We start from the raw sequence: 23,539 nt of genomic DNA on the forward strand, positions 1-23,539 counted from the left end.
CTACCGCTGATGAACAAGTCATTCGTTGTCTGTAATATTTTTCCAAGCTTCTGATTGATGAACCTAGAATGACCTGGAATGTTTGGTCTTCCTGCATCTCTTCATTTGCTTTTATCCAGAGTCAGGAGTAGCGATGTCTTGCTACAAGCTAGTGTTGTTTTTCAGCAGTGTTTTCTTGTTATGGAATGTATGTGTAAGTTGTAGTCTATTGTAAAAGCATTGTGTAGCTTCTTATTTTGGAAGGTGTGCATCTCTAAATTTAAATTTCTGTAACAATTGTCACAAAAGTAGCAGATTCTGAGATCTGTGTCTAGTAGCGATTGAAGACAGAACAGCTTTATTTATATCCTCCAAAACTGAGGAAAAGGATGCAATCTGTGTGCCAAACCAAAAAGGCATGAAAAGGTTACTTGCCCTTTCTGTTGCATGTGATTTCCCACATCTTCCTGCAATAACAACACTTCCTACTTGTCATCGTCATCTTGCTGAGTATACAGGCTGGATTCTCTTATTTTCCATTGGAGACCAGGTTTATTTTCAGGGCAGGAAGTAACATTGTGTAGCAAATAAAAATTATGGAATGGTCCTATGATTGGTGCAAATGTCTACATCACTGGTCAGTTCCACATCTTTTATTTTTGTTCACTTAAATAGCATTTAATTTTCATTGAGTAGAATATGAAGTTAGTTAAAAATTTCTGTGGTACCCCTGTTGAAAGACAGAAGAGGTGTGAATTGGCTTTCTCTTTAGTAAAATGAATGTTATTTTCAAATACTGTGGATCAGTCAGGGAGAGAGGATCTACTGTGGAAATAAGTGTGGTCTAATAGAGATGTCTTCTGCTACTAATCCTCTTCTATTCATCAGATTCCTAAAGTACTTTAAACGCGCTTCAGGACAGTAATGCAGATTTTGTGCCTTTTTCTTCTTCTCTTCTAGAATTTCTAGGAAACTTGCTATGCCTTTCTAAGTCTGGAAGGAATCTAGCTGGAAGAAGTGTTGTTTAAAAGCATTGAGGAGGGAAATGGTGGTGTCATGTTTTCCTCTAAAATGGTAATTGGATTCTCAAGTTTGTGGGTTATACAAGCCATGGACCAGACTGTTTTAACCTGATCACCTAAAGATAACTAGCAATATTTGGTTGGACCACTTGAGATATATTGACTCTGATTTATCCATTAGCAATTACACTTTCATGCTTGAACTGGAGGGATGAGGAAGCAAACTTGGAAGTGGTTTTATTTGTATCTTTCCATCTCTTCATATTTATGTTTAATTGCTTCTGTATACAATACAAGTACAGTATCTAGATGTTAGACCATCTGGAATACATCAGGTATAACTGGATAAATGTGTGGATCCTATATCACAGCACTTGAAATCCTAGTGTCCTCACAAGTGAGTTGTGTTATTTATTAGTCTTTTCCTTTAAGCCAGAGGATCTGTCACATCTCTACATCACCCGTAGAAAGCCACTGGCATTAGTGGGTGTGGATTAGACAGGCAGTTGGGCCACTGCGGATGACAAGGAGCTACCGTGCAGTGAAGGACAATCCGTTGGTCCAGTTTAATGTTTCAAACCCTTGTGACTCTGTTGAGAGTTGGATTGGAGCACTGAAACCTTTTTATTTCTGTGTAGCAGCACATCCACTGTTCATGCTAGTACTATTTTTTTAAGAACATATGGTTTGGGTATGTTAAAGTTACCTAACCGGTAATGTTCTTTTTCACTAGAAGGCTGTAATAAATGCCTCTCAGGTTAGAAACTAATCCAAGGCATGGAATTGTATTGGAATGGTAGGCCTTCTTTTTTTCTTCTAAAAATAAAAATTAAAAAAAATCTGAGATAATTCTGTAAGGCTGAGAGAATTTATCCACTAGTGCTACCAAACCCTATTTTTAGCTTTTCCATGGAGTTAAGAAATAAATGTATCCATCTGGGCTGCAGAAAGAAGAAACTTCTACATGTTTTTTTTGCTTCCAAGGCAAAAAATTCTTGTCTCAGTGAGACAAGTGAAGCTTGCCCATGCTGTTGGCAGCATTTTAAAGAAAAATGTTGCTGATGAAGCTAGAAGATCTCTGTGGATAACTGTAAAAATGTTCACTGTAATGTAAAAGGGGGTCTCTCTTGCAAAACTGACCAAACCAAAAATTTGAAGGTGGCCTCTTTAGAAAAGGACCTCTTCATTTCTTTGCCTTTCTATAGTAAATGCTGTTCATCCTCCTAAAACTTTTTTTTTAATTCAATACCCTGCTGGCTACTACTTTATCCCCACTGCACTGAAAAAGGGAGCTGGGGGCAGAAGGGAGACAAAGTGGGAATAAGGAGAGAAGCTGGAGGAAGAATTTGAGTCATCTTATGTAAAATAGATGAACAAGGATGAAATTGCTGTGATGCTTTAGCTTTCAAAAAGCTGTATTTCAAACACTACCTGCTTCATCTCACAGCTAAGTAGAGTGCTCAACAAGATCACAAAAATGGCTGATGAATAAGACAAAAGGTGATGGGAAATATACATAATTCCCATACATCATTCCCTCCCTGTCCCCTGTGCTTGCATTTAAATGCCGTGCAGTGGGTTTGTTACTCTGCCAAGGAAAAGTATTGCCTGTGACTTCTCTTCAAAAACAGCTAAAAGGAAGGGCTTGTTCAGTGTTACTTCCAGGAACATCAAATCTTCCTTCTGTGCTGTTGGGTCATCTGTCTGATCTGTTCCATCACTGGTCAGTTTGAAAAAGGCTTTATTTATTACCTGTAAGGCAAAACATATGAGTAAAGCCAGAGTCATCAAAACATGATAGTGAAGAGACAAATGATGGTTTAAGTGCTTTCTAGCACATGAAGGAATAATTAACCTAGGTGAGCTGTAAGCAGCACAGGATAGACTCCATGGACATTGTACTTCTTATGTAACATGAAAAAGCTCTACAACTGCTTGTACATTTGGGCTGTATGAAATCCTGGTACCCTTTGAAGCCCCTGATAGAGCTTCCAAGGTAGGACACTTTGTAAAAATAAAATTTAATAAAAGTTAAGGCACTCTAACTATACTCCTGGAAAATAATATGCCTTCTTTTTATGAAAGACAGCCATTTCTTTCAAGCTTGGGATATGAATGCTGAAGCCTGTTTTCAGGTAAGGTTGCGTGCTGCATGCACCTCTATTTGCCATTTCTGGGAGCAGTCCCAAAGCAACGGAGGATTATTCTCAACAGCCCAGCAGCTGCAGCCTCTACTGCTCACTCCAGTTGCAGTGCCTGGAAGTGTTTTGAGCTGGAGGTGGTAACAAATCAGAATCGTCAGAATGTCTTGGATTGGAAGGGACTTTTAAAGGTCATCTAGTCTAACTCCCCTACAATAAGCAGGGACATCTCACACTCAACAAATTGCTCAGAGGCCCATTAAGCCTGACCTTGAACCTCTCCAGGAATGGGGCCTACACCACCTCTCTAGGCAACCCATTCCAGTGATCCACCACCCGCTTATTAAAGAACTTTTTTTCTAATGTCCAACATGAATCTACCCTTCTCTAGCTTAAAAACATTACCCCTTGTCCTGTCGTTACATGGTCTTATGAACAGGTCTTTCCCAGCCTTCTTATAGGCCCCTTTCAGGTATTGGAAGGTCACTATAAGGTCCTGCTGGAGTCTGCTAAATGCAGTCTAATTTGTGCTCTGAGTACCTCACACGTTCAGACCTTAAGCTTCATCTTTGTTGCACATTGTATTTGCTGCTGTGCTAATTTAATTTTGAAATTTGGATAGTTCAAAGCAGAACTGCTGATGGGTTCGTCTGGAAAGTATATACTATCATTCAGTCATCTGGGAAGTCCCCTACTAGGATGTGTCCCACATTCCTCTGACTGTTTTGTCCTAAGTAAATTTATACAGTTAAAGAGGCTGAAACTGAGCAGGAGGCATAGTTTTTCGATGCCAGTGATGTGTACTGTACCTTTCCAACTGTTAGATCTGAGTCACTTATTTTACTGAGATCTGCCCCCTTCCCCAGTAGTGTAGGCAGTTCCATATCTGCAAGAAGCTCCTGTAGATCAAAGCTGTCTTCTACTGTTAATTCCGGCAGCGTTAATTTAATTTCTCTGCAGAAAAGAGAGAGAGAGAAGTGAGAGCATGCTCTCCTCTCTGAGAGCACGCTGTTGGGGCAGTCCTTGGAAATGGGCATGTGAAAACAGCCACAAGAAGTGCTTAGTATGTGAGGAACAAGTACCAAGGGCTGATGGGCGTCCTGTTACTGTTTCCAAGTGGGAAGTTGCCCTAAATCTGCCCCAGGTATGCTATTAAACCCCAGATCATCCCACTTCATGGGTCCTGTGTGGCCAGCTCTGGAAAAGCACTTTCTTATTTCTTTATAATACCCCCAAATAATAAGCTGATCCCACTGAAGTTGAGCTCGCTTGGAATGAGGCCCCTGGGACTTGCAGGTGCTTCTCCTTGTGCTGGGTGTGAAGCCTTCCCTGGCAGGATCTGACCCCCGCCAGCGAGCAGGCCTGCATCGTGCACCTGACCTCCTTCATCCCTACAGGAGGGTGCACGTGCCCAAGCTCTACCTTGGGGAGAGCTGCTGAAGCCAGGTCGAGGACTGCACTGGCAGTTGGGACTCCACGTGCTCCAGGGTGCTGCCATCGATGGGCTGCAGCAGCACCAGCAGTGCAGTCTTGCTGATGGGCACTTCCACCACAGAAAAAGTCCCACTGGCATCAGTTTTGTACTTGAATGTTCCTGTGAGTGACAACATAGGGACCAAGACCTTCGTGTTCGAATCCACCCAGAACTCCTGAGGCTCTTTGAGCTGAGAGGCTTGCTTCACATTCACTGAAAAACAGATTGAGAAAAGAGAAATTGATTCTTCTCTTAGCCAGTATGTATATATGTATTTAAAACCAACACACTGTGCATTAGGCAAGGGCTGTGTGCATAACATCACGTTTAACTACTGTAAACATATGTATCCTGCCTTTCATATGCCTTCTGGTGGCATCAGGCAGAAGCTGGTGCAGGCTCACAGCTCAGGGACCACAACCATATGGTTGCCAAAGCTGCTGTATTTCTGCTGGCTTTGTGACCTTTCCTGGGCACTGTATTTCTGCTTATTTGGTTGCCTGCTTCCTCACAGCCTGCCATGTGGCTCCCAGTTGGCTATGAGTTTTCACTTTAAAAAAAACCCAAACTGCAAAAACAGCATCCTACCACATTTCCAGTTAAAACTGATCTTGTTGAGTGTTGTCTGGTCAAAAGAGTTTAAATGGGACAAGGTAAGGGCACCTAAGATTATGCAGTCATACAGTGCTGTTTTCATTCACTAGTTTGTAATTATTTTGCAACTTTCAAAAAAACCAAACCAAAACCAAACTAAAAGAGTCTATCAGTACAATCTATGCCTGATGTTCTGCATTGGATCCTAACTGGCAGTCCCTGCTTGGCAGAAGCCTACAAATGTAAAAAAAACTGTATGCAAGCAAACAATGATTGAGAATATTGGAACATTTAGCTGTTGTTTTATCTGGATTTCTGTGGGTTTTGTCAATTCTGTCTGTTGATAGCATCTCAGGAGCACGTGTAATGTTTCAGACCAAAAAAATGTACTTTTTCCTTTCTACAGCTATAGGGACAGACATGGAATGTGACAGCATCAGCTGTCATGCCCTCCGCAACTGAAAGGCAAAGAAATGCTAAAGTAATCTCCTGTGTTTATTAGAAGACAGTTGCTTATCTAAGTAATTTGTTCTTTAGCCAATTTTCTCCATCTCATGTGTGGAGACTATAACATCTCAAGTGCACCCTTCTGAGACAAAGGAGACAATAGGACTGACCTAGTAACTTGGACCCTTGAGCAAGTGTTCCTTAGCTAACAAAATCACAAGTTTCAAATAGAGAAGAGGGGGGAAAAATTATGAAAAGGAAAGCTCAGCTCTTGTGGCCATGCCCAAGTCTGTTACACAAAAAGTATTTTGCATCATCTCTATGCTAAACAACTCACTGAAGAGAAAGCTGATGCTCACAGGTCCCTGAGGAGCTGGGATCAGTTAATAACAGCACCCATGAAAGGCAAAAAACCCCTGATATCCAGTTCACAGGTGGGAAAATGAAGGCTCAAAAGTATTTCATGGGCACCAAAGCTCCATCTTTAGCAGCAGACACCAGCTTGGAAACTAACAGCTCACTGCAAGTGTTCTGAAATACAGTCACTGGTATGCAAGCTGTCCTAAAAAATCAGCAGTGCCACCTCATACCTGCCAAGCGTACGTCCACCACAAAGAGCAGGTCTGCAGATGGATCTGTGTCTGTCAGTAAGCACTTGCTTTGGCCCTTGTTTTTGGCCTCCACAAAGGCATTTATTTGTTTTGCTGCCTCGCCCGGGTTTGTAAAGTCAACAGCTCTGACATAGAGGACGTCAGTGGAGGGCACCAAGTCCTGCACAAATGCTTGGTATAGAGGTACGCCAGGAGCAGAGAACAGGCAGAGCGCCTTGGAAAAGAGCAGCCCCTCATCCTGGCTCTTGATGAGGCTTTCGATTGTCCTCAGGCTGGAAAGCACTTTGTGTCCATCCACCCTGGAGGTGCAGTCAGGGTCTCCCGAGGGAGGAACAAATCCCAGCAAACCCTGCAAATCCACTGCCGTCTGGTTTGAGGCGCCCAGGTAGAACGACACCAAGGAGCCATAAAGACTGGTTGGGGACAGGAGCACATTTTGGCCCCGCCGTGCTCCCCGCAGCTCGCTGTAAAACCTCATGCCCAGGACATACACAAAGTCCTTCAGGTAGCTCAGTTTCTGCCTCCCGCGGCCACTCAGGCTTGGGGCTTCCAGCTTGTCTTTGTCATTCAGGTCATCTTCATAGGCAGGTGTGGCTTGAGACTCAATCGAGACAGGGACAAAAGTTTTCTTTTCCTCCTGGGCTAGGCTTTCCAGCTCCTCACAGGTACTCTTGTTGAAAGAAAACAAATTAAAAGGGTGGACATAGACCCGGTCACAAGTCACTGCAGTGAGGCATGCCAAGAAACAGAGAAGGTCTGCTGCCAGCTTCATGATGAAAAATTGCTTCCACGGTGTCTGCTGAAAGTAAGAGTGGGGAGGAAAGAAGCCTGATCAGCCTGTTGTAAATACAGTTTCTCTTACTGAGAGGGTGAGGTGCTAGTGCTGCATTGGGCTTACTAAGGTTTTAGTATTTAGTGCTGGTTGATCCTACTCTGTCCCATGAAAAGCCCAGGGTGAGAAGGCCACCAGTTCAATGGCAGCAGGTGGGGAAATTCCAAGCACAGATTTGACTCAGTTACCTGCTGCAGTCCCCTAACCAGTTAGCATGGGAAGCAGTATGGTTGTGCGTGCTGGTAGTTAGGCTTGCAAACCAGAGAGTGCTAATTCTGGCCAAACATTATAATAATGTAAGTACACTGCTACTGGGACCTGATCAGAGCTATCTCTGCAAACTGCTGCACTAAGTCTTGCTGACACAAGGGTGGGCTAAGCGATTTGCCAGCTGTTATGCAGGAAGGGGGTTTGGGAGCCAGGTCTCTTAAGGTCCAACTACTGAACGATCCTGCTTTATATGTTTAGTCAACACAATACTTGGCACTAGCAAAGCATTTTGTGTTTTCATAGCCTGGTGCAAGCATTCCTTCTAGCTTCTAGGCAAACATGCTCAAGGCTTCCTTATACAAATGTGCTAACACTGAAACCATTTTCATACTACCTTCTTTATCCGAATACAGAGTGAGAAGGGGTCAGCTGAATTTTACCCTACTGGCCAGGCAGCCTTCTCCTGTGGTAAAAGACCATCTGCTGCTCTTGTTTTTTTCTGATGAGGTGAGAAATTTACTTGGTGTAGATGTTGCTGGTGTATCATTAGCCAACACACTGTTATTCAGAGCTATATTTTTATTCTACTAGTCATTTCTTGTTGATTGTAACTCTGTTCACCCTCTTTTGCCCTCTCCAATCTCTGCAGAGAGAGTACTCAGATTGGGTAAAGTGCTAACAGCCTTGCCAGTAACCAGGCTCTGCTCTTTGCCTTCTTTTTCTAAGATTTTTTGAGTCACACCAATCTGTCAGGTAATTATGGTAGCCTGAGCCTTTTGTGAAAATGCAGGCCAATGTCTGTCTCACCAACACATTACTTTCCACAGGTTGGAAGTGTCTGGGTTTCAATATAGCCTGACTTATAACTGCATTCACTTCACTGAGGGATCCCCAAGTGTTTCATGCCTAGTAATTCTGTGGTTTGCAATATCACCGCTCTCTTGCAAATACGAAAACCAAGATGCCCAGATGCTTGGTAATTAGGCATACCTTGCTGTGACATATGTCTGCTAACACGCACATCTGCATTTCCAGGCTGTAAGCTCCTATCCAACAGCTTGGTTTCCCAATGGGATTTCTGTGCACAGCCACCGTGCGTTTCTTGTCTACTCTCTACACTTACCAGATTGGGACAGCTCAGGAAAACAAACCCAAAAGCCACAAACCAGAGGCATTGAGCTTCCCACTCTGTTTTCTCCACCATGCAATTCTTGGAAGCATTTCTTAATTCTTCCTGTAGCAGCAGGGAAGATGACTCTGTGTCACCTGGTCAGGCTGTGTTATTAGGTGCCTGGAGGTTACTTTTCTATGGCTTCCAGATCCACTATGTCAGCTCTTTTCTCATGAGCAGAAAGAAGAGGGGCAGTTCCCACTGCCAGCACTTACACTAAGCTGCGGCTGTGAAAACCCAGTGTGGCTCATTTCCCTAAAGAAGTCTGCCCAGAGCCTTTCAGAAAAGCACAAAAATTTGAGTTGAAAAATTGGCAGTGAAAGTAAATCCAGTAAGTGTGCTTACTCGCCTCTGTCCCGGTGTGTGTTGCCCCTCTGATGCCAACCCCTTCAGACAGGCTCCTTGTGATTCCTCTTCCCCCGGGAGCAGTGCAGAGTGAGTGCTGGTGGACTTATGCCCTTTCCACAGGGGGGCTCTTTCCACACATCTGCAGGGGCATTGCGCAAAGCTACTTTACATCACAGCCTGGGACGCCAGAAATGTTAGCTCAGGCCAGACAGGACCTGATGAAACCTGAGCACAGCTTAACACCAGCTGCTTAGAAAGTTCCAGGGATGGATACACAACCTTTAACCATGCCCAGCACGTCTGCGTTGCCTGCAGTTACACATTTACACAGAGACAGGATTTTTACTATGCAGAAGAACCGATTGTAGGAGCTGAAAATAACTCAGCTCATTTTGTGCCAGACTCAAAGAAATGCAGATTTCTTTGTGCCTGTGTTTGTTGTGGAGTTGGACCAGATTTTTTTTTCTTCTCAAATAAATTGCTTTTAATCTCTAACTTGCAGCTTGAGTATCCGTCAGTGAGTGGGACATGTACGCCACTGTAAAATGATTAAATTCTCAATGTTTAGCCTTTCTTTCCCTCTTGACCTATCCAGAAGATCAAAACTGTGTTATTTTTCCTAATAGGAAAAAAAAAAAACGTGTTGAGAAAGAGAGGATGATAGCTAGACGGATTAGGCTGCCAGAGCCAGATCACTGGAATGCCATCCTTCTCAATCTCAGCTTCCCAAGTCTTTGCCTTTTTGGCAAAAGAGGGCAGATTCTGAGATCTTTCTGCTGCTTTTGAAATGGTCCTCCCATTTGGCATGCCCCTTCCTCCTCTTTAAGCAAAAAAACAGCGAATCCAACAGGGCGTGATGCAGTGGGATCAGACTGGGTCTCGTTGAGTGCCCCTGTTTTAGTTAGTAATTGAAATCCCTTGGCTCTAGTGGGAATAGTGGTGATTTAACATCCACGCCCTAATTTCAGAGGGCAAGTCAGGTGTGGTTTGTACTGCAGTCCCTAGCTGCACATTGACTTCAGGGAGAAAGCTGAGAGAGGGAGATGTTTTCAGTGCATCTGGGCAGTCAGAGCTAGTGTTGCTGAAGGTGAAGACAGGGACAGCTGAGTCCCGCCAGCCCAAGCACTGTGTGCTGGGTGCCTAATGCCAAAGGGATGGGAAATTTCTGTCTCTGCAGCCCTGCTTTTCATTTAAGCAATTTGATTACCTTAGCTCTAACGAGGTCTGAAAGTGGTTCTGAGCACAGGCCCGTATGCCATGCTATCATGCACATAAGGCTTAAATGACCAGCTTTAAATATTTCAGGTGTTTTGTCCTCTTGCTGCCTGAGCATCTCAGTCGAGGAAGCATCTGGCAACAGAGCAGTCTCTGAGCTATTTCCAGACAGCTATAAAATGCACACAGCCCAGCCATGGATCCAGGCAACAGAAGACTAGTTCCTCTATTAAAAATGGATTTTGCTCAGCTAAATGCTAAAAGAATTAGCTGGGTTTTGGGTTGTAGTCCCCGTTCTTTCTCCTCTCCCTCAGATAGTCCCTCCTGCAGGTAGGCTGTGGGATAAAGCTGGTCCCTTAGAGGCCAGTGGAGGTGAGGGTGAGACATGTGACAGTACAGCTCAAATCTGTGTCTCCTGCACCTCCACCTGTATGGGTCCAACATGAGGCAGTAGGCACTGCCAGTGTGTATAAGCGGCCAGACCACGGCTTGTCTGTGACGTACAGCTGGTGTGCTATATCCTCCCAGGTAAGGCTTGAACCCAGTGAAAAAGCAAACCCAGCCTGATACTCTCACTATCTAGGACACAGAAACCAAGACCATTTCAGTGCAGGGCACCTTGTGCTCTGTAAAACTGTGAAAAGTATCCTTATTTACAAGAATTGTTAACCTTTGCTAATATGCTACAAGTGATGCTAATAACATACACAACAGCTGCCAGCCTTTATGTGCTTACTGAGGAAAATAAACATTGGAAATCACATAACCCACAGCCACTCAATGTTTTTGTCCTTAAATCATTATACCCCTATGCATTATTCAGAAATGCTGCTCTAGCACTCAGAGGGCATTGTTGTTTGGGCATCTCCAGCTTCCAGTTCCCCTATGGTCCATGACTAAGTCATGCTGCAGGTTCTGCTGGTCTTCTTTTGCTATGGGCACCAGCCTCAAGGCAGGCATCCCTGGCTGCAGGGGATGCTGGCTCTGGCACATAAAGCAACTTTATGTTTTAGTTTAAAGTCTTCAGGGTTTTCAGACAAGTTGACCTTTGGGGCCCTCTTGGTGTTTGTGCACTGATTTCCATTGTTTTCTGTTTACAAAAAGTTGTTGATATCCTTGGGGAGCACAGGAATCTTCTTTTTTCCTTGCTCCACGCTATCAATAAAGTAATGGAAATAAAATACTAAGCTTTCTCCAGAAAAAAAGTTTCCCCAGAAAATGTTCAACTACCCGCTTTCACCACAGTGCTCCTCCTGCTTTGGACCACAGGGAATTTGGCTGGTCTCAGTAATTTCAGTTTACATTCATGCCCTAGTACAAAGCACAGACATGAGCCCCCTTTAATTTGCTGGTCACATATGCTCATTCAATTAATATTCCCCTATTCAGATGCATCATGCACTAGCACACTTCTTAGATCTTCGTCTTTTATCTTCTCACAGTTTATGCTAAATAAGAAGCTTTCAGACTACGAAGAACATACACTGTTACACCTGGAACATATTTTATTGTGGTGGGACTTGTAGTAGTTATTTTTTGCTTTGCTTCTGAGCCCTTTTTAAGCAGGAGTGCACAAGCATTATTCCAATTACTATACATAGACTTATTTGCTAGGCGCTTATATTATTTTTTTGGGGGTAGGTTGCCATAGCTTTAAGAACAAGTGTGTGCTTAAAGAGAGAGCTTCAGCTTTACAAAGAAGAGAGTATCTCTCCTCCCCTTTGGCTCCCATGTCACAGGATCCGGGAGAGACCTGTGCCAGAAAAACTGCATTGTGTCGAACTTGGGTGAAAGGCATTGCAGCAACTAGGAACTAAAGAAAAGCGAGACTGTTTCTAAAAGCATCCCCTGTGCAAAGCAAGGCCAGTGCCCCACTCATGTTTCCCAACGAATCGTGCCCTGCAACAGCCACAGAAAAGGTACAAAGAAACACTGACCTCTCAAACCTGCTCTTCATCAAAGAGGTTTGCACTCTCCTTTTGCCTCACTCTTCTTGATTCTGGAGGGTGAACTCAGCTCCCACTTTTATACCCGCTCTTGCATAAGAGGGACCCTTTCTCCCTCCTCCCCCCCACTGCCCTCCTTTCCCTTAAAACCCTGCCTCTGTTTTTCCTGCTTGTTATTCATGGTGGATACTTAGAGGGAGCAAAAAGGGGTGGAAAAACCCTAGTGCTGCTGTTAAGGGTTCCCTCTCAGCCCCACTCTTTGTCTCCTTTGATCTATAGGGAAGTGCTAACAGGGAAGACCTCCCCTGTCCAGTCAGTGAAAATTTCTTGGTTGTGCTGCTACTAGTGCTACTTAGCATAAGTACTGTCAAACAGACTTTGGAAATTTTAACCCTGGCAGAGGACCATTAACCCTACAGCCAGCAGTGAGTAATTTGGTCTTGAAGGTGAAAATGATTCTGTCCAAGCTAGAATTTCGATTGATTGGTCAGGCAGCTATTCTTGTGCTGAAGAACACCACGTCTCCATGCTGTCAAAAAGTGTTTTCATTGATCCAGAATGTTCTGAGAAACACTATAAAATTCAGCACTTTGTGCAGAAACAATAGTAAATATTTTATTCTGGTTTGTTCAGTTTGTTTTCCAGCTTTCCCAAATTCAAAGGGGCCAGACATACTCCTTTGATGATGTTCTTGTCCCTTGCAATGGTTATGGTGGGAGTCATGAAGGAGGGATAATAAATTATTCTGCTTACAGCTTCAGATCACAGACTTTCACGTGGGTTCTTCCTAGGTGGAGTTCGCATGTCTGACCTATGTAGATTACAAGTTAATATATGGTTAACTCAGACATAATATCATGTACACGGTCATATATCATTCATTACTAAATTTAAGGGTTTCTTTTTTTAAGACTAAAAGTACCTTGAGTGAGAAGTGGGCCACAAACTGTTCCTTTATACAATGTGTGGGTTGATGTTGTAATTGTAAATCTCTACACCCCATCAACATTCATAATGTTCCTTCTCTCTTTTGCTTTGGTAAGGGAAGACAGTGTGGAATCTGGACAAGTTACCCAACAAAGAGGGCAAAGAGACACTGGGAAAAGGACAGGAGGGAAAGGACAAAGAGGATGCCTGTGTGGGAGGATCTGACAAAAAGGAGACAAGGAATATCTCTTCACTAGGTAGTGCAGTGGTTACCCCAGCTGTGGCAGGCAGTGGTGATAGTGGAAGGAACACCATTTGTGAGACATCCCGGAAAAACTTTGTAGCTCAGCCAAGTGCCTACAGAGACCAAGACACTTCAGTTTGGAGGAGCAAACTCTGGTATAGGCAGTATAAATGTAAAATGATGAAGGCCAACAGAAAGTCCTGAGCTGCTATTTTGTCACCATGCCAGAATCAGTGGGTTCCCAGGAAAATCATCAGGCGGCAAATGTAAATGGAAGGGAGGGCCATTTCACACACATGAGCTGCAGGAGGCAGCTGCCACAGGATGCTGTGGAAATCAAAAGCCTTAGCTGGTACAAAAAGAGATTACATGAACTCACAGAGGGTGCAGCCATGGGAGGCTGCAGAACATGATGGCCCAGGTGCAATTTCTAACTCAGGAAATCCCCGGACAGCCAGCTGTCTGAATTTTAGCTTGATCCCTGTAACAGTTCTTGTGTTCCTCTCTAAGGGCTTGTCTTCAACTTGCAATAGAAACAGAGATGTCCCAGGTGAGGCCAGCTTATGCTGACTCATCTTGCAGCACAGATTAGAAATACTCTTTCAGTAGAGCTATGCCAGTGAAACATCACACCCAGCAAACCTGACCCTAAACCCCAGCATTGCTGCTGTGCACACAGTGCATTTAGAAACTCCCTGCTAGCTCTTCAAAATCATAGAATCATAGAATTATAGAATGATTTGAGTTGGAAAGGACCTTAAATATCACCTAGTTCCAACCCTCTGCATGGGCAGGAACACCTCCCACTATATCAGGTTGCTCAAAGCCCCAATCCAACCCAGTCTTAAACACTTCCAGGGACACGGTTTCCACAGCTTCTCTGGGCAACCTGTTCCAGTGTTTTTGTCCTGGTTTGAGCCAGGATTAAGCCAATTTTCTTTTCACTGATCTTTTTTTTTTTTCTTCAGTGAGCTCTCTTTTAACTAGCAGCGAGTTTTCCAGCTAGTAGACTGATAGTACTGGAATGGTTATAGATACTGCTGAGACATAAAGGACACTTTGCTCTGCTTTGGTTTTGGATGCTAAAGGAGTAGAAGAGTCAAATCTGCAATCCTCCCATAAGGAAGTATGGACTAGAAGGACAGCAAATTTGACCAGAGACCTTCCACATGTATATTTACATGTAAGACCGTAAAAAGTCGGGGATCACAGTCAAGCCCCCAGCTTCCTGCTTCTTCCCTTCTCTTCTGTCTATAGCTGGCATCCAGGGAAGTATCTGTCGACCCCCAGGCTCGTGCATTCCTGACCCTCACAACTCTCCCCTCAGCTCCTGTGTCTCTGCTGCTCTCTCCAGCAGCACTCCAGGATATTTCAGAGCTGCTCACAGCTCAGGAGATGCCGTGGGAGTTGCTGGGTGTGAAGGAAGGCAATAGGAGTTTTCACATTCCTGAAAATATTTGTATATAACTGTACATATTTCTTTTATCATAGTATATAATTAAAACTGTCTAGTTTAGTTTTCAATCCAGAAAGTCTGTCTCCTTTATTACCTGAGTGAGAGGGGGAGGGGATAGAGCGAATTGTCAGTTCTGAGTCAAACCATGACAGTTTCACCACCTTCACACTAAATAATTTTTTCTGAATGTCTAACTTAAATCTCCCCTCCTCCAGTTTTAATCCATTATCCCTTGTTCTCTCGCTATAAGCCTTTGTAAAAAAAAATCCCTCCCCAGCTTTTCTGGAGGCCCCCTTCAGGTACTGGAAGTTTGCGATAAGGTCTCCCGAGAGCCTTCTCTTCTCTTAGGCTGAATAACCCCAAGTCTCTCAGCCTGTCTTCATAGGAGAGGTGCTCCATCCCCCTGATCATCTTCATGGCCCTCCTCTGGACTGTCTCCAGGAGCTCCATGTCCCTCTTATGTTGAGGGCTTCAGAACGGGATACAGTACTCCAGGTGGAGTTTCATGAGAGCGAAGTAAAGGGGGAGAATCACCTCCCTTGACCTGCTGGCCATGCAATCAACGTACACCCTGGAAAATATGAACAATTTTCAAAAACTGTGGGTAGGCTCTTAATTTTAGTTAGCCACTTTTCAGGGTTTTCTTCTCTCTTAACCAGAGTACATATACTAACCAGTGGCAAAAGTACTGCGCTGGAGTCTGAAATGTGTCTCTGTCTCCTGCCAGACCTTTGGCTCTGTTCTCACTTCAACTGCACACAAAGTACTCTGTACCTTTGTCCAGAGGGAATAAGCAGGGAGGAAGGGGTACAGCTCTGGCAATGGGTCAGAGAGATTTCTATAAATCAGTAAACCACTTTTCTCCCCTTTCTGTGAGAACTGTGGCAAGTTGCAATGAGCCTGATTTTATTTGTTTATTTTTACTATCTCTGGCGCAGAAAGGCTGTGAGAAGTATTTTATTTTTTTAACTGGTTTAATAAAACTTTGATAAGGAATAGGTTTGCATGTGATTTTTTTCCCGTATTTTCCCTCTGCACCTGACCTCCGTTCTTGTTGGCTGGAATGATTTTTCTGTGAAAGCAGCTGGTGAGCACAGGGGATGTACTAAGCTTGCCCAATTTTTTGTGTAAAGAGGATTGCAAAAATGCTTTTCAATAATAGCATTCAAAGTACAGATGATGAAAGAGAGAGATTATCCTGCTTCTGCTGTGGGTTCTCACAGCAAGGGGCAATGGAAAAATTGATAATGTGGCTGATACAAAGCCCAAGGACCATTTGTGCCACCCCTGTGCTGGGGCAGGGGGACACAGCGTGCTGGCCTGGACATTGCCAAAATACACATGGTGAAGAGATGTCTCAGGTAGCTGGGGCCTTTCCAAAAGGTTATGGGTGGCACAGAACTTCCTCCTTGCAGGAGGAGAGATGGCCTGGCTGTGCCAGCTGCCCCAGAAGCTGCCAGCCTGGCAATGCTGCAAACCCTCTGTGATGGAGGAGGGAGCATCACCATCTTCACATCTCTTTCTGCTGCTCAAGGAATTGTCCCATTAAGGGAGGCCTGTGTGCTGATGATCACCTATCTCTGGAGCTCTTCTAACAATTTAATACCAAAATGAGCTTATAATAAAGCTAGCACATGTTGTTCCAGCTTGTAATTACACTTGGGTTGTTATGGTCAAAGTAGGTCAAAGGAGGTTATTCTACCCCTCTGTTCTGCCCTGGTGAGGCCACATCTGGAGTATTGCATCCAATTCTGGGCTCCCCAGTTCATAAAGGATAAGGAACTACTGGAAGGAGTCCAGCACAGGGCCACAAGGATGATTAGAGGAATGGAGTATCTGCCCTTTGAGGAAAGGCTGAGAGAGATGGGTCTGTTCAGCCTGGAGGAGACTGAGGGGGCAATCTCATAAATGCTTAAAACTATCTAAAGGGTGGGTGTCAGTAGGATGGGATCAGTCTCTTTTCTTCAGTGTTCAGTGACAGGACAAGGGGCAATGGGCAGAAGCTGGAGCACAGGAGGTTCAAGTTAAACATCAGGAAAAACTTATTTACTGTGAGAGGAGCAGAGCACTGGAACAGGCTGCCCAGATTGGTTTTGGAGTCTCCTCCTCAGATGAGGGTGGCAAAACAGAGCAGCAAGGATTGCAGGGCCAGGGAAGCTCAGTGAGATACCTTCCCCAAAGAGCTGGAGTCAGCTTTGTTATCACAGTTGATACACTTTTTGTGATACCCTTCAGCTGAATGCCCTTGTATGAGGGAGGGATTGTGCACTTTCCCAGTATTTCCCAGCTGGATCAGGCACTGAAGTCTTCAGGCTGCTCCCCAAGATGAGTGAGTGAAGCAGCCAGGTGCTGCTGCCTGTGAGATGCCACAATCTTCAGCTCCAAAAAGCTCCACCACTAAATGTCCAGTCCCTTCAGTATTGCAAGGTTGCTGCATGAAACTCAGTGAAGATTTACTCCCTGGGGATCTTCTAAGGGAGACCTTAGGAAGCTAATCCTTGGTGGCATGACTGGGGTTTTGAAATTCTCATTGCATTATTTAGTCCTGAGCCAAATTGTCCCTGGGGCACAACGCAGGACAGACAATTGTTTTCTTCTGGTCTGGAAATGTCTGCTATTCAGTGAAACTAAAAGCAGACACAGAAAGAGCTTTGGAAGCTGGGGTACTCATATTCCTTATGCAGACTCAGGTACCTCTTCATCTTCTCCCCAGCCCACATCAAGCCATCTCCCCACCTATCTCCACTTCTCTGCCTACAACTTCTTGCCCTGGGTGGACAAACAGTTGCAAGCAGCAGCACTCCAGTCTTCTAGCTGCTGCTCCACCTTCCTCTGAAGAGACTCGCTGTGGTGTTCTCCTGCCTCACACGAGGAGTAGCTTTAATCATATATGGTTTATGCAGTTCACTAGCAAGAAAAAGCCTGGCCTCTTCCCCGCTGTGAGGGTTACAGGACTCTTCCATTATCTGGAGTCCTCGCCCCTGAAAGACAGCTCCCAGGTAGCCAGCCACCTACAGGGGCAAAACTGCAACTCTCTTGGGCTCCCAGCAGGAATAATCTATGGTATAAAAAAGGATAGATGCCTTTTGCAGCCTGAGATGAGGGGTTGGCTTTCAGATTCACTGTAATTTGAGGGGTGCACAACTGATGACAGGACAGAGAGGAAAATAAAGGAAAAGAAAAAAGCAAAGCAAAGCAAAGCAAAGCAAAGCAAAGCAAAGCAAAGCAAAGCAAAGCAAAGCAAAGCAAAGCAAAGCAAAGCAAAGCAAAGCAAAGCAAAGAAAAGAAAAGAAAAGAAAAGAAAAGAAAAGAAAAGAAAAGAAAAGAAAAGAAAAGAAAAGAAAAGAAAAGAAAAGAAAAGAAAAGAAAAGAGAAAGAAAAAAACCCGGACAAACTAAAACAAAAAAACCGCAAACAAACAAACAAACAAACAAAAAACCCCAACAAAGGCAACAACAACAAAATGAAACCTCCTGCTTTTAGCTTCAGGCGGGAAGTTGGAAAGGTAGAAGGCAGAGAGACAGACTGAGCTAGAGCCTCGCAGGGTCCCCTTGGAGCTGCACTGCGGACCCATCACCTCTGCCAGGAGCAGCTCCAACCACTCCACGCAGAAGTGAGGGCTCACTTCCCACGCCAGTGTCCGTGTCGAGCTATTCGCGGGCCTGCAGTCTGCCCTAACCCGGGCGGTTGCGGAACGGCGGGGCTTGCTGGGGATCCCTCTCTCCTTAGCCGAAGCTGCCTCCGTGCGGAGCGTCTCCGCCCCGGCGGGGCTGCGCCGCCCGCCCGCCCGCTCGCCTGCGGTGCCACCAGCATCTGGAGGTGTTCTGACCTTACTGCCCTGTGTTAAGCCAACGCGTCCGAAAATAAGAGGAGGGAGAAGTCAAATTTATATCCTGTGGTGTTTTGTGTTGTGGTTTGTTTGTTTGTTCCAAGAAAAAATGGAAGAACTCGCAGTTGAAGTTTCTGGTGTCTCAATAGAGGCAAAAATCAGTCTTTTTGCAGATCAGAGTTTCCTGCTCTTTTGTTGTTACTGGATGATTAAGCAAAGGCTTAAACGTTTGCTGCAGTTTATTTTATTTTTACTTTGCTTTATTTTTCCGCCTTTTCAGTGTTAATTGTAAAAACCTGAGATAACATTTTACCTTGCGGCTTGAGGGATAAAGCTAAGGAACATAACATTCAGCCCAGGATATTCCTAGTGAGAAAAGAATGAAGACTGCCTCCCAGTCAGGGTGCTGAAACACACACTGATGAAACCCTCTTAAAACCATAAGCTCCCCAAGAAAAGGATGATTAATGGGAGCTCTTAGAGCTATTCTCCCAGGAGAAGTTGAGCTCCTGTAGGGATTGTGTCTGACTCAGGGGGCTGACTGCAGGCTGCAACTTGGCTCCTCTCCCACACTGCCACTTGGTGTTTGACAGTCTGAAGAAAAAAAAATAAAATATTAAAACAATCTTAAAACCCTCTTTTGTTTATAAAATGACCCCTCCTCCAAAGTAATGAATTCATGCAGCGTTGTATGCTTAGCTCTGATAAAACCCTGGAACAGCAGTTCAGAAAGCTGAGCCTGTTTGTCTGAGTAAAGCACTTAGATGTCTGTCTAATGATAATATTTCAGCTGTCAGCACAGATAATGTTGTCATTACTTACCAAAGCACACAAGATGTGTTTTGTATTTCTTTCTGGCTGTACAAAAGGGAGGGCAATGCATCAGGTGATGCTGAGCAGAAAGGGGACAGGCAGAGCAGATCTGCCCCCTGGCTCCAGGGTGCCACAAGCATCAGAGCAACTGGGCAAGGTGGGCCAGTGTGGAGGAGCTGCCCCAGGAGGTCTGACTGAAGGTGACAGCTCAGCACCCACCTCCCCTTGGCCCTGCAACATCTGGCCCATGTCAGCATTTCCTGGCCAGGCATGGCAGTGATGATAAAACCACAGGTAGTGTGAGCACAGATTGGTCCTAAGACCACATTTGGGATTGACACTTATTTAGGAGAAGAACCTTTTGCTCTTATACATAAAACAGTGAAAGCAGCCAGGCTGTGGCCTCTGGCTTCTCGTCACTATGCAAAATTATAATGAACATTCACTGTAATTTTAAGATCCTCCTTTGAATGAGATTTTTATATCCTGCATTTCCTCTAGGATATGTTTTTTCTTTAATCAGCTCAGGGCAGGTTTTTCAAAGAGCCCTTCTTAAAGCCCTACCCCTTGATTTTCAGTATCCTTTCTCTCACTGCTCTCCAGCATTTTTCCCTAGGCTGTTCACAACATTTTGTGGGGCAGTTCAGTCCTCAGGCCTGGCTTACAGTCCCTGCACAACCCCTAAAGCCCTGCATGACCTTTCTCACCTCTTCTCCCTCCGCCTCACTTCTGACTCTGGAAAAGAGGGAGAGAGGGATGCTGCAGCCCCTTTGTAATGAACTCCGGACACACCAGAGAAAATGTGTTTACCTTATTCCTGGAAGCTGAAGAAGTCTTTAAAAAAAAAAGTCCCAAGCTGGTCTCAATTTCATCTGGTCTCATCTGTTGTTAGAGCAGTATAATATGTCCTCAGTTAGCAAAGACATCTGCAGAAGCATGTCCAAAGCCTGCCAGGCTGCAAGCCACCAGGCAGAAGTCCATGCTCTGCATCGAGCCAAAGTAGTGGAAAGTACAAGAAACAGCATGGTTTCATGTGACCATGACTGTGGCATTTGGATTCAATTCAATGCAAGGTTCAGAGGGTGCCAAACAGTATGGAAGGAGACTAATCTCAGAGATGGAATAAAACTTCATACAAATTCAGAGGAAGAAAGGAAGGACAGAGTGCTGCTGAGCTTCACAGATGTGAAGCTTCACAGAACCCAGTTCACATCATAACATCTACCCTTAAGTCTTTCCAAATTTAAGGGAGCTATAAAGGAACCAAGACAAAACTAGTCAAGTCTCTCAAACCCCTGGAGGAAGAGAACAAGATGAATCAATCTAGCCTAGACAGTTCCTTAGAGAAGGTCAGATGACACTGGGGCTTAGCCAGGAGGCAACAAGCTTAGGAGAATGTGGGATCAGTCAGGTCAAAGGCTATGGATAAACCCTCCAACGTTAAACTAATTCATCGACATTATTATTAAACTGGTTTGATGACAACAGGGTTATGAAAGACTTAATCAGGTTGCTGTCATTTGAATAACCAACTTTAAATCCTGAATGACCAGGGTCCATCGGATATTAACGGGGGAGGAATTACATAAGTGGGACTCAGCAAAGCACATGACAGATGCTGAACAGCAGAGACTGAAAGTTAGAGCTGCAGCATGATGCTAAGCAAAGAGAATAAGGAGAAGTGGAAATCATAGTTTCCTACATCACACCTTCTACTCCCTAAATTACTTCCGGAGAGAGAGAGAATAAAAGCCTCTCTTAGCAGTTAAAAACACAGAAAACCAAACCAGGCTTTCTGCCTTCTTGATGAAAACAAGAACATCCAAGGAAGTCTGACCTGGTAGCATTGATGATAGAAAAATAAACGACAGAAATTACTCTGCTCCTGTTCCTTCAGCAGTAAGTGTGCCTGAGGCTCTACTCTTGGCAGGGTATGCTCACTGGTGTTCACACTCTGTGTGTCTTTTGGCTGATGGTAACAGGTAAAAGTCTTTGTGTTTCAGAAACAGCCATTTCATGAAGCGTAACAATGGTACCTAGAAGAAAACAGTGTTCAGTTCTAACATATGTTGCAAGTCTGTGCATCACTCATGCTGCTGCCCTGTCACCTTGAAATCTTGCCTGGTCATGCAGAGAGATTGCAGAGAGATACCTGCAGACTGCAGGAGCCTAATGGTTTCCAGAGGTAGCCAGCTGAGGAGTAATGGCATTTGACCTGACATCTGTCTCTTAGGCCAAGGAGACACCTACTCTATTGTCCGGGCCAGGAGAGGGCCAGTGGACTAGAAACTTACTCATCCTGAGACAGTGTTATTGTGGAGGAAGGGCTTCATTACTCAGGGCTGTCTTGTATAGCTTTAATGTCATGCTATATCTACTGAAACAGGGTGCCAAATGAAAATGTACACAGCCTGGTGTTGCAGTCTCTCAATGCCTGTGCTCACCAGCTACTCAGGAGTTGTTAAAATCTGCCCTGCTTTTATTCAGTGGGCCCGCCCATCTAAGGAGCAAAGCCATTCTAGGTTAGTAGTTCAAATGCTGCCCGTTGCTCTCCTGAGCTAGTAGCAACATGTTGTTGGTGTCTGTCCATAGTGGAGTATCACAATACCTGTGTTTTCCTCTCCTCCCACCTATAACGCTCCCTGAGTATCCACAGAAAGCAGCACCAAGTGGCAGCGAGAACATGCACTTCTCACTGCTTTCAAAAGAGGATTTCGTACTAAAAGGGCAAAACTGCTTGAAGTCCTTTTCTTTGTAAAACACTTGAGTGGGGTAGGTATGTAAGTGATACATATGTCTGTGTGTTTCTGACCTTCCAGACAAGAGAGCCTCAGGGATGAGCCCATTATTCTTAACACGTGATTCGCCAAGTGTTGTATTTTAATGAGAAAAGAGACATTTTACTAGCGTTTTCTGCTATTCTTGTTTTGTCCACCTGCCCTCCCCAGGCACCATCTCTCCTGGGCAGGCTCAGTGCCTTGACACCAAGGCTGAGGCCTCAGAGGTGCGACATGAAGTAGCCCACACATTTTTGTATGCAACTGAACTCTGAAAAGCAGAAATTCCCTGAAGTGATGTGGTTACTCTCCTTGGGTCATAGCAGGTGTGTTGGTGCATGTCTAGGACACTGCACATTTCCTTCCCCAGTCAGCACGTTAGTCTGGTGTATGAGAACATGCCTTAGCCCACATAGAGTTGTCGTGGATAAAGTAAGTTCCAGGTTTTGTGACTTTTTAAATTTGAGATGTTGGATAGAACGTGTCCCTGGGTTTGTGTTGGTACTTAAAAGCCTTTTGCCTGCCTTAGCCCCTTGGCTGGGCTCCGTCTCACTTGACTATATGTATTTAATAGCTGGGCACCTACACTAAGCTAATCCATGAGTGTCCATCTCCTGGCAAATGAAAGACACCGTCAAGTCCAGCAGGATCGTATGGATGATTACACAGTGAATCACCTTCTAGAGGTGCTGATCTTCTGCACTGACTGCAGAGAAAGCTGAGATGAGAAGCTTGGTCTGTATTCTGCAGACCTAAAATTCAGTCAAATGACAGCATCGTTTGGAACACTAGACCTATCTCTTCTCACACATTTGGACAGCATCCATACATTTGGACAATGGGAACTTGGTCTCAGCAGGGATCCTGCAGACATCAACAATGGATGCAATTATGGGAAATAAACACGGGAGTATACGCTCTGAAAAATAAAGCTCTCCTAACAACACTGCCGTGAAAAAAGCAGAACAGAAAGGAGCTTATTCTGTTTCACCTAATTGCTCTCCATAAATCACCTCTTGGTGGCAAGCTCGACTGGTCCACCAAAGAGCCAATTAAAGCAAAGGGAGGCTGAGCATTCTTTATATTCAGGGCTGTATTTTGTATTACAGGAACTGTAATTTGTTCCAAGAGGGTGGCATCTCTCCCCTTTTCAAGCAGAGAGGAATATCCATGCTCATCTGGCTCTGAGCCTTGCCGTTATTCCTTCAGAGCATCCATGGCACATTGACTGCAATCCTCTCCAGCACAGTATTTTACTGTCTAACGCGAGGTACGATGCTGCAGGTAAGAGATGGGTAGAGGAAGAAGCACAGTGACAGATAAAAAAGGTCATGAAACCCAGAAATCAGTGGCAAGTACATATGTATTTGTTTCTAAAATTCTGTGTTACAATACACACAGAGCTCCTTCAATGCTCCTGCCATTACAATCCCTCCTCAGGATAGCATTTCCTGACAGTTTCCCTAGGTTTGCCCTGCTGCTCGGTACCCACCCTGCTCGGAG

At 44.6% G+C, this 23,539-nt stretch overlaps 1 protein-coding gene across 6 annotated transcripts; it reads right to left on the bottom strand.

Annotated features, from left to right (window-relative positions):
- Positions 1-305: 305 nt before the first annotated feature.
- On the bottom strand, positions 306-12,062 carry AGT (angiotensinogen). 6 transcript variants are annotated; one of them, XM_051613413.1, is made up of 6 exons: positions 11,982-12,062; positions 8,827-8,968; positions 6,248-7,064; positions 4,565-4,829; positions 3,952-4,096; positions 306-2,753 (listed from the first exon to the last, which is right to left on the bottom strand). In XM_051613413.1, the coding sequence occupies exons 1-6, from the start codon at positions 11,999-12,001 to the stop codon at positions 2,562-2,564; spliced, it is 1,581 nt and encodes a 526-aa protein (XP_051469373.1). In that variant the 5' UTR covers positions 12,002-12,062; the 3' UTR covers positions 306-2,561. The 6 variants fall into 6 exon arrangements, with proteins under 6 accessions (XP_051469373.1, XP_051469372.1, XP_051469374.1 ...); XM_051613412.1 differs by having other exon boundaries at positions 6,248-7,067; XM_051613414.1 differs by lacking the exon at positions 8,827-8,968 and having other exon boundaries at positions 6,248-7,067; positions 11,982-12,041.
- Between the last annotated feature and the right edge of the window lie 11,477 nt (positions 12,063-23,539).

Source organism: Apus apus, chromosome 3, assembly GCF_020740795.1.
Source record: "Apus apus isolate bApuApu2 chromosome 3, bApuApu2.pri.cur, whole genome shotgun sequence".
Taxonomy (NCBI): Eukaryota; Metazoa; Chordata; class Aves; order Apodiformes; family Apodidae; genus Apus; species Apus apus.

Bases quoted from the DNA above. Each gene is read 5' to 3' on its own strand.
- AGT (XM_051613412.1), bottom strand. From the start codon at position 12,001: ATGAAGAGCAGGTTTGAGAG. The intron at 8,969-11,981 runs GTCAGTGTTTCT...ATGCCCCTGCAG, and splicing joins ATGAAGAGCAGGTTTGAGAG to ATGTGTGGAAAGAGCCCCCC. The intron at 2,754-3,951 runs GTACAGTACACA...TTTGCCTTACAG, and splicing joins CAGATCTAACAGTTGGAAAG to GTAATAAATAAAGCCTTTTT.